The sequence below is a fragment of the Mercurialis annua genome, linkage group LG5 (assembly GCF_937616625.2).
Source record: "Mercurialis annua linkage group LG5, ddMerAnnu1.2, whole genome shotgun sequence".
Classification (NCBI taxonomy): Eukaryota; Viridiplantae; Streptophyta; class Magnoliopsida; order Malpighiales; family Euphorbiaceae; genus Mercurialis; species Mercurialis annua.
Genome location: NC_065574.1, coordinates 23,308,289 through 23,324,368, shown reverse-complemented (window position 1 = coordinate 23,324,368; position 16,080 = coordinate 23,308,289). Strand labels below are relative to the sequence as shown.

Sequence of the window (16,080 nt, the reverse complement as noted above, 5' to 3'; positions counted from 1 at the left end):
ATTTTCAACAATTATAATAGCAACAAATACTTTTACAAAACAAAATTAGTTACTAGTGTTTATGTAATTATTTAATAACATATCTTAAAATTAATGTATTTAATAGTGCGAGTGGTGATGTAATTATATGATATTTTTAGAATATTAAAATTCGTTGATGACAATTATATAAAAATTTATTATTTAGTAATATTTAATTAAAATAAATATATTTTTATAATTTGAATGTTTAATATATATATATGGACCCCATCATATATAATTTTTAGATCCGCCACTGATGCGAATGATTGTTTCGAAACTCATAACAAACCTAGAATCTCTAGAAATTTTTTGCAAATATTATTAAAAGATCGCATCTCGCGTAAAAAAATTTCTCTTTTAACGTAACACGGTTTCCAAAATATGCATATAAGCGAAATTATGGTTTCAGAAATACTGGTAGGACGACCGTATTATCTCAACCCTCGGTTTCTTCTGAAAACCTAGCGTGGTAAGTACTAGATACGAGGGACTTAAGTCTAGCTTGCCTTAACCCATAGGCAGTCCCGTTCCAAACCACATGTCACTATTAATATGTTTAATAAAATAATGTGAACACCTCTACGTCTCGCAACGGTAGTGTTAAACATATTAAAGTACACAGCAGAACGGTTACACATAGCCGGTGTACATAATACATACTATTTTTTACCCTTCTAATAACACACGAGGCTGACTCAGTAACTAGATACAATATGAAACTATGAGCCACCCAGAAGGTATACACACAGGTGTATTAGATCCTATCAGAATATCTAAACAAGGACTAGTGGCACGGCTGCTGGTATATCACACTTATACTATTATAGTATACTAAGAGTACAAGACATATGTACAATACTAAAGAAGAGCTCCTCTGAAACAGGAATGTAGAAACTCGACTGACCTCAAAGCTCATCGCCTGAAAATGGGAGACAACAACGGGGTTAGGAATATAAATATTTTAGAGTGAGTGAACAGTTTACAGGATAAATACCAAAATCACATCATATATATAAAATAGTACCAATTCTCGATCCATATGAAACCCTAATCCACAATTGTCCTAACAGACAAAATCGACTCACGAGCTTACAGGCAACATAATAAAGACCGGTAACTGAATCACTGTCGTCTAATTTTGTATCCTTGGTACGAACCGTAATCAGAAACTGCCATCGCGGTTTTATCCGAGACCGTAACCGTATTACTGCCGCTCAAGGTTTACCCGTTAAGTCAGGGCATTCACTTTTCCAATGATTTAACACGACAGACATACCTATATACCTCGACAAAAGTACATCTAGAATCGATGTCGATGATCACACAACCCTATTTCCGCCCAATAGGTAGCTCGTTCTAATGGATCTCTCTTGGCTAAATTTATACTACTGCGATTATGGATTTAAAACAGTTGAATACTGATATTCAAAAGTAAACACGTAAACTCACACAACTGCTAAGTTACTACTTAGCCTCGTCGTATATGTGACAGATTCCCCTAGGTCCTGGTCGGAAAGCTGGACAGCTAGTCGGATCAAACATACAAAACACACAAGACAACAAATTAATACTTGATTCGAGTATAAACATCTAGGTCTAGAAGCCTAGGTTTAGTCAAAGCATTCAAACATATAACATGTAGCAATTATTGTCTCGTTCTTTTAAAAATCATTTGAATCCTTTTCACCTCAAGAAAACGTTTAGACTTACCTAATTAAAATCACTTAATAGTATCGACTTGATTGCCAAAACAATTCACAGTCGAATACTAATTATTTAGCAACATCGTTTGCTAATTCTTTTAAACCGGTTAAACACTTTAAATCTTTTAAAGTCCTTTTTAAACTTTTAACTTTACTTTTAAAATCTCATTTTAAAAGTCTTTTAGCTTAGATTTAATGTCACGACCTAAATCTCATGGGCCGAGACCGGCGCTAGGGAATGGTAGTGGTAGCTCCGAAACCTGTAGCAAGTCTGGAAACGTATAATAATTTATTTTTTTTGCAATCATCATACGCCATACATGGCAGATATAAACACGCGTCATATAATAACATGCCAGGTCAAACATCATCCTTTGGCAGCAAGCATCATACATACAAGCATAAGTTTGAAAACATCAAAGTGACATTTACAGAAACAGTTTGATACCAACTTTATGCAAACATCTATCTACTGCAGTTCTAGAAGTAAAGTACTGTATCTTTACATACTTCCAAAAATATCGAACTTCTGGAACAAGGATATAAGTCTGTCACTTCAAAGTTCTTTTTCACCTGAGAGGGAAAACTGTGAGGGATCAGTATACGGGAATATAATGAGTGAGGTCATACTATTTAATAACAAGTATTCATGTAAAACGTAAAGCAATGCATTCATATTTCAAATACGTGCATCCGAGTAAAAGATTCGATTGTAACCCTAATTCTCGAACATGCCAATCAAATATCATTTAATCCATCGTTCCGGTCTCGGGATAATTCCACCGAGTTCAACCGCTTCCAGCCTCTTAATCCCAAGTTGTGGGTCCCGAGATAGTTCGACCGAGTTTAACCTCGTATTTGTCTTTCACATATCCAACTTTCATATTCATACTCATAACCATATCCACAACTGTGACTAATCGAAACTGGTGATCACGCAGTCCTATTGCTGCCCAATAGGAAGGCACGTTCCATCGGATCGATACTGGTTTCAAACTCAATATATATGCATTTCACATAAAACGTTTGCACTGAAAACATTCGATTCAAATATAAAGCAATAAAAACCATTTGCTCATGTAAATACTTTTAAAGCAAATATGTATAAATTCACTGGAAACGCTATCCCAAAAACACTTCGGTGTTCACAAATCGTCAAGCTTCCCGAAAATGCAGAAACAATTGTAATTACAGTTTATTGGAGAACTAATTAGAATTAGAATTCTAGGCATATTCTAACAATCTCCACCTTGACTTGAATTCTCCAATAAACTGTGAATTCTCTAAATGCAAACCTAGATTATCATAAAGATAAATTTCTTTAATTCCAAATTTTCCATAACTAGAAACACACACAGAATCAAACTTCAACACAAGCAATAAAAATCTATAAAATAAAGCTCTACAATCAGATCTAACCAGTCATAATTGACATATAAAAGAAAAACACGCATGTACCTGCACCTGCTAGCAACCAGAGTGAGGCTATTGGTACCAATTCCATCGCAACAAACAAGTACAATCTTTATAAAACCTGAAAAGGAGTCAGCAATAAGATCAGTAAATGTCATAACCCTTTACCATTGCAGAGACCCAAGGGCCTAGCCAAAGTAGGCCCTCCAATTTGAAGGCATAAGGTTGAAATTTGGTCCTCCCGATCTACCAATTCTCCTTTATCATTAGGGTCAGTCTAGTGTCCAGCGCTGGACTGGTCCAACACAATAACAACCAAGTATTTTGGTTGTCTAATAAGACAACAAATACTTGCTACCTGCTGAATTAGTCTAAGTGAAAATAATCTACACACTTCAATAATTACAACCCACTCTCATTAATAAAGAGAGTGAATAGACTCTCATTAATAAAAAGAATAAATACACTCTTTTATATATAATTAATTAATATTAATAAATTTAATTATTTAAATATAAATATTATTTAATATATGTTTTTATTTATTAAACTATAAATATTGCATATTTTTTTAAAAAATAAATATTAAAACATTTTAATTTTGTCGATATTAATATTTAATAAAATATAAACTTAATAAATAATCATTTATAAATATAAAAGAGAATCAGAATTTATACATTAACGTGATTTGGTAAGTTAATAGAAGAGTTTAAAATGTATTATATTGAAATCTTTATCTATCCAGTTATATAGTTTAGGAAACTATTTTTTTTATGTTTATCCACGACCTTAATCGTTCATAGTACTTGTAATTGAAATGCATTTCTTCTTTTGGCATATGGGAATCTTAACTATTTATGATATAATTTTTTTATTGATATCTGATTTAACTGATATATACAGACTTAAAAATCTAACTCTAATGTCTATAATTTTTATGAAAAAAGAAAATTTGGATTCGTCCTTTAAAAAGAACGAAATTGCTCTTGAAGGTGTGTAGAGGCATGTTGGCTTTTCACTGAATCAGCTTTATATATAAATTGTATCTACTTGTATCCAATATGAGCATTTATGGCATAATTATTTTTTTCAACGTCCGATTGAACTAATTCAGTCCGAGTATTTAATTCATAAATCGTTTTTCTGACGTCGGATTTCATCGATTCAAACTTCCATGGATAGGTAACTCGAATACCTACAACTTTCATGAAGATGTCCAATCCAGAATAGACCAAGAACATGAACGAAAGATGCCTTAAAACTGCTCAATCTGTATATCAAGGTGAAATCTATATATATTTAGATTGTGTATTTATGTCATAACACGTTCCCCCGACGTCGGATATTATCGATTCAAACATCCATGGAATGGTAACTCGAATACTTACAACTTTCATGAAGACGTTCGGTCCGGATTCGTCCTTTAAAGGGGACGAAATCTCCATTCAATCTGCTGCATGTGTGGAGACATGGTCAAATCTACGCACCATCTATAGGACTATCCCGTATATTAAAATTTTACACATGCCTATATCCGTAGATATTCATCGTTTTTTGAACAAAGGTAGAAGCATCTTCCAAAACCATCATAGCTTTTTATGCCATAACTCTTTTTCCCAACCTCCGATTTAACTGATTCGAACGGCCCTAGAAAGCTAACTCGAATACCTACCTTTTTCGTGAAGTGTATTTTCGAAAACCAGCCCGAGTATTTTTATCATAACTCGCTTTTCCGATGTCAAATTTAACTGTTTCAGACGTCCATTGAAAGGTAACTCGAATACCTACAACTTTCATGAAGACGTCTGGTCTGGATTCAACCTGGAAAAGGGACGAAAATGCCCTTGATGCTGTTGCATGTGTGCAACTTTATGAAATCTGCATGTACCCAGTCCGAGTATTTAATTCGTAAATCGTTTTTCCGACGTCGGATTTCATCGTAAATTAAAATTTTAAACATGTGTATGTCCGTATATATCCATATTTTTTTGAAAAAGGTAGAAGCATCTTCCAAAACCATCCCGGCTATTTATGCCATAACTCTTTTTCCCAACCTCCGCTTTAACTGATTCGAACGGCCATAGAAAGCTAACTCGAATATCTATATTTTTCATGAAGACGTCAATATCGGATTCATCCTCAAATAAGGACGAAATTTCCCTTGAAGCTGCTGCATGTGTAGAGGCATGTTGACTCCTCACCAAATAACATATTTTTGTGATAAAAATGTTTATATAACTCCTCACAATTGCATTCAAAACTCCATACGGAGGGGGATTTATATACTCACTTCGTCTTCTTGTCCCCATTGACTAAACATTATGGACATGGTTTATTATTATTTATAATTTATTTAAGTAAAATATATATATGTTCAATTATTTTAAATTTGAATTTAAATATACCTCCTTTTTATTAATTTATAATAATCTATTTTATCCAAATAATTCAACATGCGTCTAATTTCTCCACATTATTTTATTTAACTAAAATTTATTATTTTGAAGTTCACTTTTTAGTAATCGGTAACTATTCAAGCGATAGAAAGGGGATAGAAGTATATTTTTGAAAACCAGCCCGAGTATTTTATCATAACTCATTTTTTTCAATGTCGGGTTTAACTTATTCAGACATCCGTGGAAAGGTAACTCGAATACCTACAACTTTCATGAAGACGTCCGGTCCAGATTCAACTTGAAAAGGGAAGAAAGTGCCCTTGAAGCTGCCGCATGTGTGCAGTTTTATGAAATCTGCATGTACCCAGTCCGAGTATTTAATTCGTAAATCGTTTTTCCGACGTTGGATTTCATCGATTTAAATATCCCTGAAAAGGTAACTAGAATACCTACGACTTTCATGAAGACATCTAGTCCGGATTCGACCTATAACATGGACGGAAGGTGTATTGAAGCTGTTGCATGTGTATATCAGTGTGAAATATATATATATTCAGATTGTGTATTTATGTCATAACTTCTTCCCCCGACGTCGGATTTCATCGATTCAAACGTCCCTGGAAAGGTAACTTAAATACCTACAACTTTTATAAAGAAAGCGTATTCAGATACATGTTTTAAAAAGAACAAAATCGTTTTTAAACTTTTATATGCATAGAAACATTAATATTTTTTACAAATCCCTATAAAGATATAGATATATAGATATAAGTACAATTGTTAGGTATTCAAGTGATATAAAGTGCAGACATGTTCAAATCTACACACTATCTATAGAATTATCCCGTATATTGAAATTTTACACATGCCTATAGCCGTATATATCCATCTTTTTTTGAAAAAGGTAGAAGCATCTTCCAAAACCATCCCGGCTATTTATGCCATAACGCTTTTTTCCAAACTCTGATTTAACTGATTCGAATGGTCCTGGAAAGCTAACTGAAATACCTACATTTTTCATGAAGACCTCAATTCCAGATTCATCCTCAAATAAGGACGAAATTTCCCTTTAAGCTGCTGCATGTGTAGAGGCGTGGCGACTCCTCACCAAATAACATATTTTTGTGATAAAAATGTTTATAACTCATGACCAATTGCATTCAAAACTCCATATGGAGGGGGATTTATATGATTACTTTGTCTTCTTGTCCCCATTAACTAATTTTAGAAATGGTTTATTATTATCTATAATTTGTTTAAGTAAAATATAGGGTTAAATGCAAATTCATACACCAACTTTGACCTAACTTGCAATTACAACATAAACTTTAAAATTTGGCAATGTCAGTAACTAACTTTACACTTTTGGAAAATCGATACACCAAACTCAAAAAAACACTAACGTGGACATTGAAATATACCGCCATGTGTCGTTGCATGATTGATGGTGTACCAATTTGCCAAAAAATGAAAGTTCGTTACCGACTTTGCCAAGTTTAAAAATTTATGTTGTAATTGCATATTAGGTCAAAGTTGGTGTATGAATTTGCATTTAACCCTAAAATATATATGCTCAATTATTTTAAATTTGAATTTAAATATACCTCCTTTTTATTAATTTATAATAATCTATTTTATCTAAATAATTCAACACGCGTCCGATTTCTCCACATTATTTTATTTAATTGAAATTTATTATTTTTAAGTTCACTTTTTAGCAATCGGCAGCAATTTAAGCGATAGAAAGGGGATAGAAATATATTTTTGAAAACCAGCCCGAATGTTTTTTTATCATAACTCGCTTTTCTGACGTCGAATTTAATTAATTTAGACGTCCATGGAAAGGTAACTCGAATACCTACAAATTTCATAGATGTCCGGTGCGGATTAACCCTGAAAAAGGGACAATAGTGCCCTTGAAGCTTCTGCATGTGTGCAGCTTTATGAAATCTGCATATAACCAGTCCGAGTATTTAATTCTTAAATCATATTTCCGATGTCGGATTTCATCGATTCAAATGTTCCTGGAAAACTTACTAGAATACCTACGACTTTCATGAATGCATCAAATCCGGATTCGACATGGAACATGGACGAAAGTTTCCTTGAAACTGTTGCATGTGTATATCAGTGCGAAATCTATATATATTCAGATTGTGTATTTATGTCATAACTCCTTCCCCTGATATCGGATTTCATCGATTCAAACGTTCCTGGAAAGCTAACTCGAATACCTACAACTTTCATAAATATGACTTTCATAAAGAAAGCATATTTAGATACATCTATTAAAAAGAATAAAATCGTTTCTTAAACTTTTATATGCATAGAAACATTATGATTTTTAACAAATCCCTATAAAGATATATAGAGATATAGATATTGGTACAATTGTTAGGTTATCAAGTGATATAAAGGGTACACATGGTCAAATCTACGCATTATCTATAGAACTATCTCGTAGGCTGCGAAAAATCTCTTAATGACAAACCATCTAATGATTGGTATGTGACGGCTAACTTAAATATATTTTTTAATTCGTTACGCTTTTAATTTTTCTTTATAATTTCAAAATTATTCACTTAATTATGTCAGTTTGAAAATAAAAGTGTATATAATAAACGTTTTTTTTTGCAGATGGGAATTGTTGGAATGAAATAAGATGGACGTCTCCTATATCAAAAATTAGGCTTAATTTAGTTTCTTTTCTTTATAGCAAATAGTTTACATGTTTGCATACGATCGATTATTTTAGTATTATTAAAGACTGATTCATTGATAATTTTATGTAATATTTGAATTGATTTTATTTTTTATTCATCGATTTTAGCAACAAATTACCGTATTCAATTATTTTAGTATCGATAAAAATAGAAATAATATAATAAAACAACGATTATAATGACAAATAATTTTGTCATTGCTAACTAATTATAATGACAATTAATTTCGTTCCATTATGATAAATAACTTGTTGTGACAAATTAATTTTTGTTACAGCTAACTAATTATAATGACAATTAATTTCGTCACGTTATGATAACTTACTTCTTGTGATAAATTAAATTTGTCACCGTTGACGAACTATAATGACAATTAATTTCGTCACGTTATGATAAATTATTTTGTTGTGATAAATTATTTTTGTCACAGATAACTAATTATAATGACAATTAATTTCGTTACGTTATGATAAATTACTTGTTGTGATAAATTAAATTTGTCACTGTTGACAAATTATAATGACAATTAATTTCGTCACGTTATGATAAATTACTTACTGTGATAAATTAAATTTATCACCGTTGACAAATTGTAATGACAATTAATTTCGTCACATTATCATAAATTACATGTTGTGATAAATTTAATTTATCACAACTAACTATTATAATGACAATTAATTTCGTCACGTTATGTTAAATTATTTTCTGTGATAAATTAAATTTATTACAACTAACTAATTATAATGACAATTAATCTCGTCACATTATGTTAAATTACTTGTTGTGATAAAATAAATTTATCACAGCTAATTAATTATTATGGCAATTAATTTCGTCACTTTATGATAGATTACTTGTGATAAATTTTTTTTTTTTACTTCAAAATCTTTTTGTCACTAATAACTCGGTGTATGTAGTGACAAATGTATATTAATTGTGATAAATATGATTTTGTCACTGCATAATTTTTTTGTCACTAATAACTCAGTGTATGTAGTGACGAATTTATATGAATTGTGATAAATATTTTTTGTCACGTTATTAGCGTTTTGTACCTAGAAGTCGATGTATATTTAGACAAATTTTGACAAGATTTGATTAATTGTGATATACATTTTTGTCACAATAAATATGAATGTGACAAAACAATTTTATCACAATATAAAATTTATGGTGACAAAGTATAAAATGGACTTATTGTGACTTGTTTGTTGTGACCAACAAAATTTGTCACAAAGTAGTCACAATAATGTTGTTGTGACAAATTTTGGGCTTAACGTGATAAATTTCGTTCGTCCCAACAAGCCAAATTTTTTGTAGTGCTTATTATATTTATATATATTTAATTTTTCCATATTCAACAATTGAATTTTAAGAAAAATAATTTTAATTTTAATTTAAATATTTATGTGATAATGAAAAAAAAAGTTTTATCTAAATAAATACTTATGTAATAATGAGAAAAAAAAAAGTATTATCTAAAAAAAGTGTTATCTAAATAAATATTTATGTGCTAATAAAAAAAAGTGTTATCTGAAAAGCAAGCAAGTGAAAGTTGGACCTTTTTTTTATTGATTTTTATGTGGGTCCGGTAATAATTTATATACAACCTAAAAGCACATTTTTCTAGAGGTTAAAATTTTGTCTTATGCAATTTGTCCTCTAGCGCTGGACCGGTCCAGCGCTGAACCTTAGAGAATCCCTTATCATTATCATCCTTATCTTTATAACTATTTCTATTTCCATTAATGCCCTCGTCATCTTCAGCAATTATAGCCAACTCTTCCTTCTCAGAATGAATCGTCGGTCTCCTCCTCACTAAAATCGACTCTTTTCCAGTCCTTGACGAAAACACACGAGAATTAAACGACGCTGTAAGGTTCAATGGAAAAGGTAAATTTTCCGGAGAGAAAAATTTAGCGATAGGGTTCGCGGAGAAGCGGCAGTGATTGGGATAGGAAACCCTTATCTCTTTTTCTAATTTATGCAAATTAAATGGAATTGTCTAGGTTTTAGTTTTTTTCAATTTTTATAAAATTGGAAAGCGGAAGATGAAGAGCGAGGAAGAGAGGAATATCACAATGAATTTTAGGTCAAATGAAACAAGCGCGCCTACAAATTTACTTCCCGCGTCTGAGGCCCTGAATTTTGCCTAATTGTGACGGTATAATTCATTTTTTCAGGGAAAAAAATAAAAAGTGGGTCCTTAAATTTTATTAGTGATTTAGATTTTATTGGCGGATAAAATCAGATTTCGGTTTATTCAAGACTTTTTTTATTAGAAAAACTACATTTGAAACAAATAAAAAAATTTACCACTTTGATTCATTTTTTTAATTTTTTAATGTTTTTAATTAGTATGATTTGGAATTTAATAATAGCTAAATTTGATTTTATTTGGATAATCATTATTAAAATTGTATCTTTTGTGTTTGTTTAGGGCATAAAGATTAGGGTTTAGGGTTTATGGTTTCGAGTTTTAGGGTTTCTTTTTATAGGTCGAACGCGGCTCGTTAAAAATTGCGGAAAAATTACAAACCCACCTAATGTTTTGTGAAAAAACATTCTAACGCGTTGTTCATATTTCTATCCAATCGTGAAAAATTACGGGAATATAACAAAATTAGCTCTCTCTAATGATTTTTATATTAAACATTCAATAATTTAATTTAATTTTTTGGGTTACAAATCAGAAAAAGATCTAATTTACATGAAATGTACCCCAATTTATTATGCCAAAATTTTTAGGAAGCTAAAAAATTATAAAGAACCAAAATGCTTTGTGAAAAAAAAAACATATTTTATGTATTTTTTATTGCTAATTTTTACAAACACATACTTTATAGTGTAAGTAACCAAATAATCATTTGTTAGTTTGCTATTATAACAATCTTTCAACAACTTTAAATTTATTAATCAATAATATTTGTAGGATTGGGATTCCCTGAAGTTCAAATGAACTTGAGAGGATCATATTTACGATCTACACTATTCATTATAAAATGAACGGTGTAGATTAATTTGATTTAAATTGTACTTTTTTGATCTACATCGTTCATTTAATATTTAACAGTGTAGATCGTGAACTTAACCACCTCAATTTCAAAATTAACTTGTGGGAATCCCAATCCATAATTGTGGGTAATTGATTTTGGGGGTTAATCAACTTACCCAATTTATCAAAATGGTCACTGAACTAAAAAATGCTATAAAGTGCTCCTCAAACTTTCGTTTTTATATCACAGTAAGGCCACTTGCTGTATTTCGGAATATTTTTGCTTAGGTGGACATCTGAACCCTCAAACCTCTCTCTCTTCTCCGCCTCATTTCCGCCACGTCATTCAACTTTTAATAATATATCAATTTTTCATAAAAAAAAAACTACGAACCTTTTCTTCCCTTTTACCCTTCTAACCTAATTAGAATTAATTAAAACCTTTTTTTATTTTCTTATCTTCTACCCCTTAGCCAGCCCTTCACCAACAATCACCATCTCCACCTTGCCACTGCCATCGACGGAGAAACAACAACCCTTCAACTATCACCATCTCCACCACCAGCTGCCACCATCGTCGACGGAGCAACGACAACCCTTCAACAATCACCATCTCCACCTCCACCAGCATCCGCCACTTCTACTTGCCGCCATGAAGCCCTACTCTTCAAAGATTTCTTTCAAACCCCTATGCCGAATCAGTAACCATCGTATTCATATATCAGTAATCTCTCCCGTTTTAACACTCATAGACAAACCAGCCTCATCAAATTTTATCGTGTTTCCTCGTTCTTTAACCGACTCCGCCCGACGCGATGACCCAAAATTTGACCTAGTTCCGATCTCGGATCTGGACTCCCTATCATCGTCGTCTTCTCCTTTTACCGACGAACTCGTGGCAGTATAATGATCGTGATCTTCCCATTCACTATATTTAACTTCATGTCGTTCCATTTCTTCATCAACAGTACTTTTATGCTGCTGCTGTTTGGCATTTAAGCTGTCGATATTTTTCTTGTTTTGTACCTGAAGTAGTACTTGAATTATTTGATTAGTTAAATTTTATGACTTATCCATTTTTTAGGAATATTTTCTGTAAATCATTTGTTAACCCATAATTTCTATTATGTGTTTCAGATTCAACAAAATTTAGGGAGATTGTGGAATCATAAGAAAAATTTTAATTTTTGTTTTAAAATTATATGAAAAAAATTAAAAGGTGGAAATTGATTTTTTCAGGTGACGTTTGTTGTGATATGAGTTGTAAATAAAGTTCGGCTGCCACATTGGATTAATTTGACCGGAATTCATTAAGTGGCCTCCGTGTGATACAAAAACGTAAGTTTAAGGAGCACTTTGTAATGTTTTTTAGTTCAATGACCTTTTTGATAGATTGGGTAAGTTGAGTGACTTCCAGAATCAATTACCCCATAATTGTATATTTACTTACATTAACAAGCCATAATTTGCAAATAAAAAAAAATAGAAACTAATTTAGAAAGGTTAAGGGTTTGTTAAATGAATTTCACAATTTTTATGGAATTCAATTGAATTTCTACAAAATATGCGTTTGGTTCAAATGAACTTTCATAATTTAAATTTGCATTTACACTCGAAATACAATATTCAATTTATTTTCTTTTATTTAAAATCAAATTCATATTTAAAATTCGGAAAACCAAACATAAAGTTTTATTTTCAAATTATTTTTAAGTAAAATTCATTTAGAAATGAAATGAAGTGAATTCTATACTAAAATTGATCCAAACATACTCTAAAGATATATGTGAGATCTGATTTAGGTATGAGTAGATGTTGACCTAATGCCTTCACCGCCATCCTACCCATCTCCATGTTTACCCATCTCCTTTTATACCCCTTCACCACCCACCATTAATCTTTACTTTCGAAGAAACCACTTTCCAAACAGCTCTGCCTCTATCTTCGGCGAACAACTAGATGGTCGCGGTCCAACGAACAGCCGCCGTCTTCTGCGAACCTGTCATGATCCAAAATCGAGGGCCGCGACCGGCGCTAGGGAATGGGAATTTTGGTTCCGAAACCCGTAGCAAGCCTAAATTTACCTAAAAAATTTTCACTTTTCAAAATCGTTATAATACTTAATAAAACCATTTTCGAAAAATTGGCAATATAACGCCTGTAAACTTAATAAACCACACCTGTGAAAACACACAAACCACTCTGTATAAAATACCAATTAACCATATATTAAATCCCTGGATAATTCATTTTTCCAAAATACATCATTTTAGCAGGGCATAATATAAACATAAATCGTCTGCTACTAGCTAGGTCTACTATCATGACTATTGCAGCTCTAAGAAGAATAAGGTCTCCCATAACTGAGACTTCCGAAACAACGAATGGAAGCTCGACCACATCGTCATATGTTAATCCTGAAAGAAAACACTGTTGGGGGGTCAGACAACACTGAGTGAGTTCACAATTTACTAACGGTATTATACTTAAAAATAAGGTCACATTAACAATAAAATATACTTTTCTTTATGATCAATCGATAACTTACAATTAAACATACTCGATGATAAACATAAAATATAATTAATAGTTTCCAATATCGGATCCGTTCGAAACCCTAAACCCAAGAGCTACGGACTTATTTGACATAATCGACGATCACTGTTTTTCGAATCATATCGTCCGAGTGGCCGGGTCCCGAGATAGTTCGACCGAGTTACCCGCTACCACGTGGCATAGTCCCGAGATAGTTCAACCGAGTTACATCATGCCACTACTTAATCCCAAGTTGTGGGTCCCGAGATAGTTCGACCGAGTTACCCACTAGACACAGGTCCCGAGATAGTTCGACCGAGTTACCTTGTGTCTATCACATTTCTTTTTATCCTCCTTATTCCATTAATCGATCGATAATCATAATTTATTATTTTAAATCATTGACCATAGACGCCTAGACTCATATTAGTACTGGTGATCACACAGCCTATTGACGCCCAATAGGTAGCTCGTTTCCCCCGGATCACTTATTGGGTTTAAAATAGAAATCCGCCGGACAAACGATTTATAGTTCTTATAATAAACATACATATAGCGAAGCTATTAAAATAACAAGTACTATAATAAAATTCTCAAATTCTCTATACTAATATACATGCTTAAAGGTCTTAAAAGAATAAAGAGCATTAACTAAATAATATATGCTCTTTTCAAATAAACGATGCTATTTCAAAGGCGATCTAACGATCTAGCCATCATCAACTATAAATCGCATTATCCATAATAAAAATCAAAGTCTAGTATCAAACATTTTTCAATATATTTCAAACTCAATTTATGCGACCTTTAATAAAGTGTAATATATTTTATTCGTTTATAGCATAAAATAAACTATTAATAAAAGTCATAAACTTATTATTTAAAATATTTTAATGAAGCTCTATTAAAATCAATATGAGTTCTATAAACAAATATATAAGTTTAAAACTAAAACATTCAATCAAATACATGTATCTATTTATAAATAAAAATAATAATACTCGAAAGTAAATCGCGAACTCACCTCGATCGCTTAATCCAAATTTCATAAAGCACAATAAAATAGCCCGTTGTTTAACCCTCCAAATTCTCTATTTCTCCAATCCAAATACCCGTACGACCAATAATACAAATAAATACTAAATTAACGTCTTAATTCATAAACTACTTTATTTTTAAAACTTCGCGTTTATATTCAAGCGTTCAAGCTTGAATTTGTTCTAAGTCCATTTCTTTTACTCTTTCCTTCTTAATGTCTAACTAGCCAATTCAGATAACATTTAACAAAGTCGTTTATTTACTACTTTAAATTTTCAAATTTTCCTAACACTTAGGCAATTGTTGATTCACTATAATACAACTTTCATTAAAATAAACTAATTTTTCTTAAATTGTATATTAAGTTTGTAGTTAATCCCAGGTTTAGCTTTTAAGCTTGATTTCCATTATACTTTAACATTTGTATTGGAACTTAGCTTAAACTATAACTCATTTAAAAATCAACTTCAAAAATTTATTTATCTAACTTTATCAATTCTATTTTTTTATTTCCATTTTATTTCAAAAATCAATCTTAATTTTAATTTTTATTCAAAAATGTCCCAATAAAAGAAAATTCACGGCGGCGTACGGGTCCGGGAGCGACCAGCTGGTCTGCCTAGTTAGCAGACCAGCTGGTCTGCTCATAGCTGAGCAGACACGGGTCTGCTCAGCAGAGCAGACCGAAGTCTGCTCTGGTTGAGCAGACCGTAGTCTGCTCAACTCGAGCAGACCGGTCAGGCCGAATGGCCTGACCGGTCTTCTCTCCGGCCACCTTTCTCCGCTCCTAGCCCGACTCCAACTCCGGTTCTCCAAAAATCATAATTTAGCATCAATTAAAAATTTCCAGCAATATATAAAATATCACTAATTTTAAACCAATTTGACACAATTAACATAAATTTCATTAATTCCTTCTAATTTAGTGTTGTTATTCATAATTAAGCACTCTAACAACAAATTAAATTTCAATTCAATTAATCTTTACTAACTCCATAAACCCCACCATCTACAACTTAACATAATAACTTATAAATTGAAAATACTAGTCTTATTTCATTGTTGCTAGAGGTAGATAATGAATAATAGAAGCTTGAATTCCCAAACCTTAAACTTTAATGGATGGTGTAGGAAAATATTCCTTCTTGGGGAAGAAGAAGAAATGAAACTTCTTCCTTTTCCTTTCTCTGGAAATTTCTTTGGGTTTTTGGCTAAGACAAATGTGTTGCTCTTTGGTTTTAATTTAT

At 31.8% G+C, this 16,080-nt stretch overlaps 1 protein-coding gene and 1 long non-coding RNA gene across 4 annotated transcripts; both read right to left on the bottom strand.

Moving 5' to 3' along the window:
* Positions 1–610: 610 nt before the first annotated feature.
* On the bottom strand, positions 611–3,454 carry LOC126683101 (uncharacterized). 3 transcript variants are annotated; one of them, XR_007641604.2, is made up of 3 exons: positions 3,186–3,454; positions 2,238–2,300; positions 611–943 (listed from the first exon to the last, which is right to left on the bottom strand). XR_007641604.2 is itself a non-coding variant. In XM_050378936.2 (3 exons), the coding sequence occupies exons 1-3, from the start codon at positions 3,296–3,298 to the stop codon at positions 809–811; spliced, it is 324 nt and encodes a 107-aa protein (XP_050234893.1). In that variant the 5' UTR covers positions 3,299–3,454; the 3' UTR covers positions 611–808. The 3 variants fall into 3 exon arrangements, 1 of the variants encoding a protein (XP_050234893.1); XM_050378936.2 differs by having other exon boundaries at positions 2,238–2,313; XR_007641603.2 differs by lacking the exon at positions 611–943 and having other exon boundaries at positions 2,051–2,300.
* Positions 3,455–13,441: 9,987 nt separating this feature from the next.
* On the bottom strand, positions 13,442–14,911 carry LOC130015592 (uncharacterized). The gene is made up of 2 exons (XR_008790794.1): positions 14,820–14,911; positions 13,442–13,690 (listed from the first exon to the last, which is right to left on the bottom strand). It is a non-coding gene; the product is annotated as an uncharacterized LOC130015592 (long non-coding RNA).
* Between the last annotated feature and the right edge of the window lie 1,169 nt (positions 14,912–16,080).

Bases quoted from the DNA above. Each gene is read 5' to 3' on its own strand.
- LOC126683101 (XM_050378936.2), bottom strand. From the start codon at position 3,298: ATGACATTTACTGATCTTATTGCTGACTCCTTTTCAGGTTTTATAAAG. The intron at 2,314-3,185 runs GTACATGCGTGT...GATCCCTCACAG, and splicing joins CTGGTTGCTAGCAGGTGCAG to TTTTCCCTCTCAGGTGAAAA. The intron at 944-2,237 runs GTATGTAAAGAT...TCCCATTTTCAG, and splicing joins GAAGTTCGATATTTTTGGAA to GCGATGAGCTTTGAGGTCAG.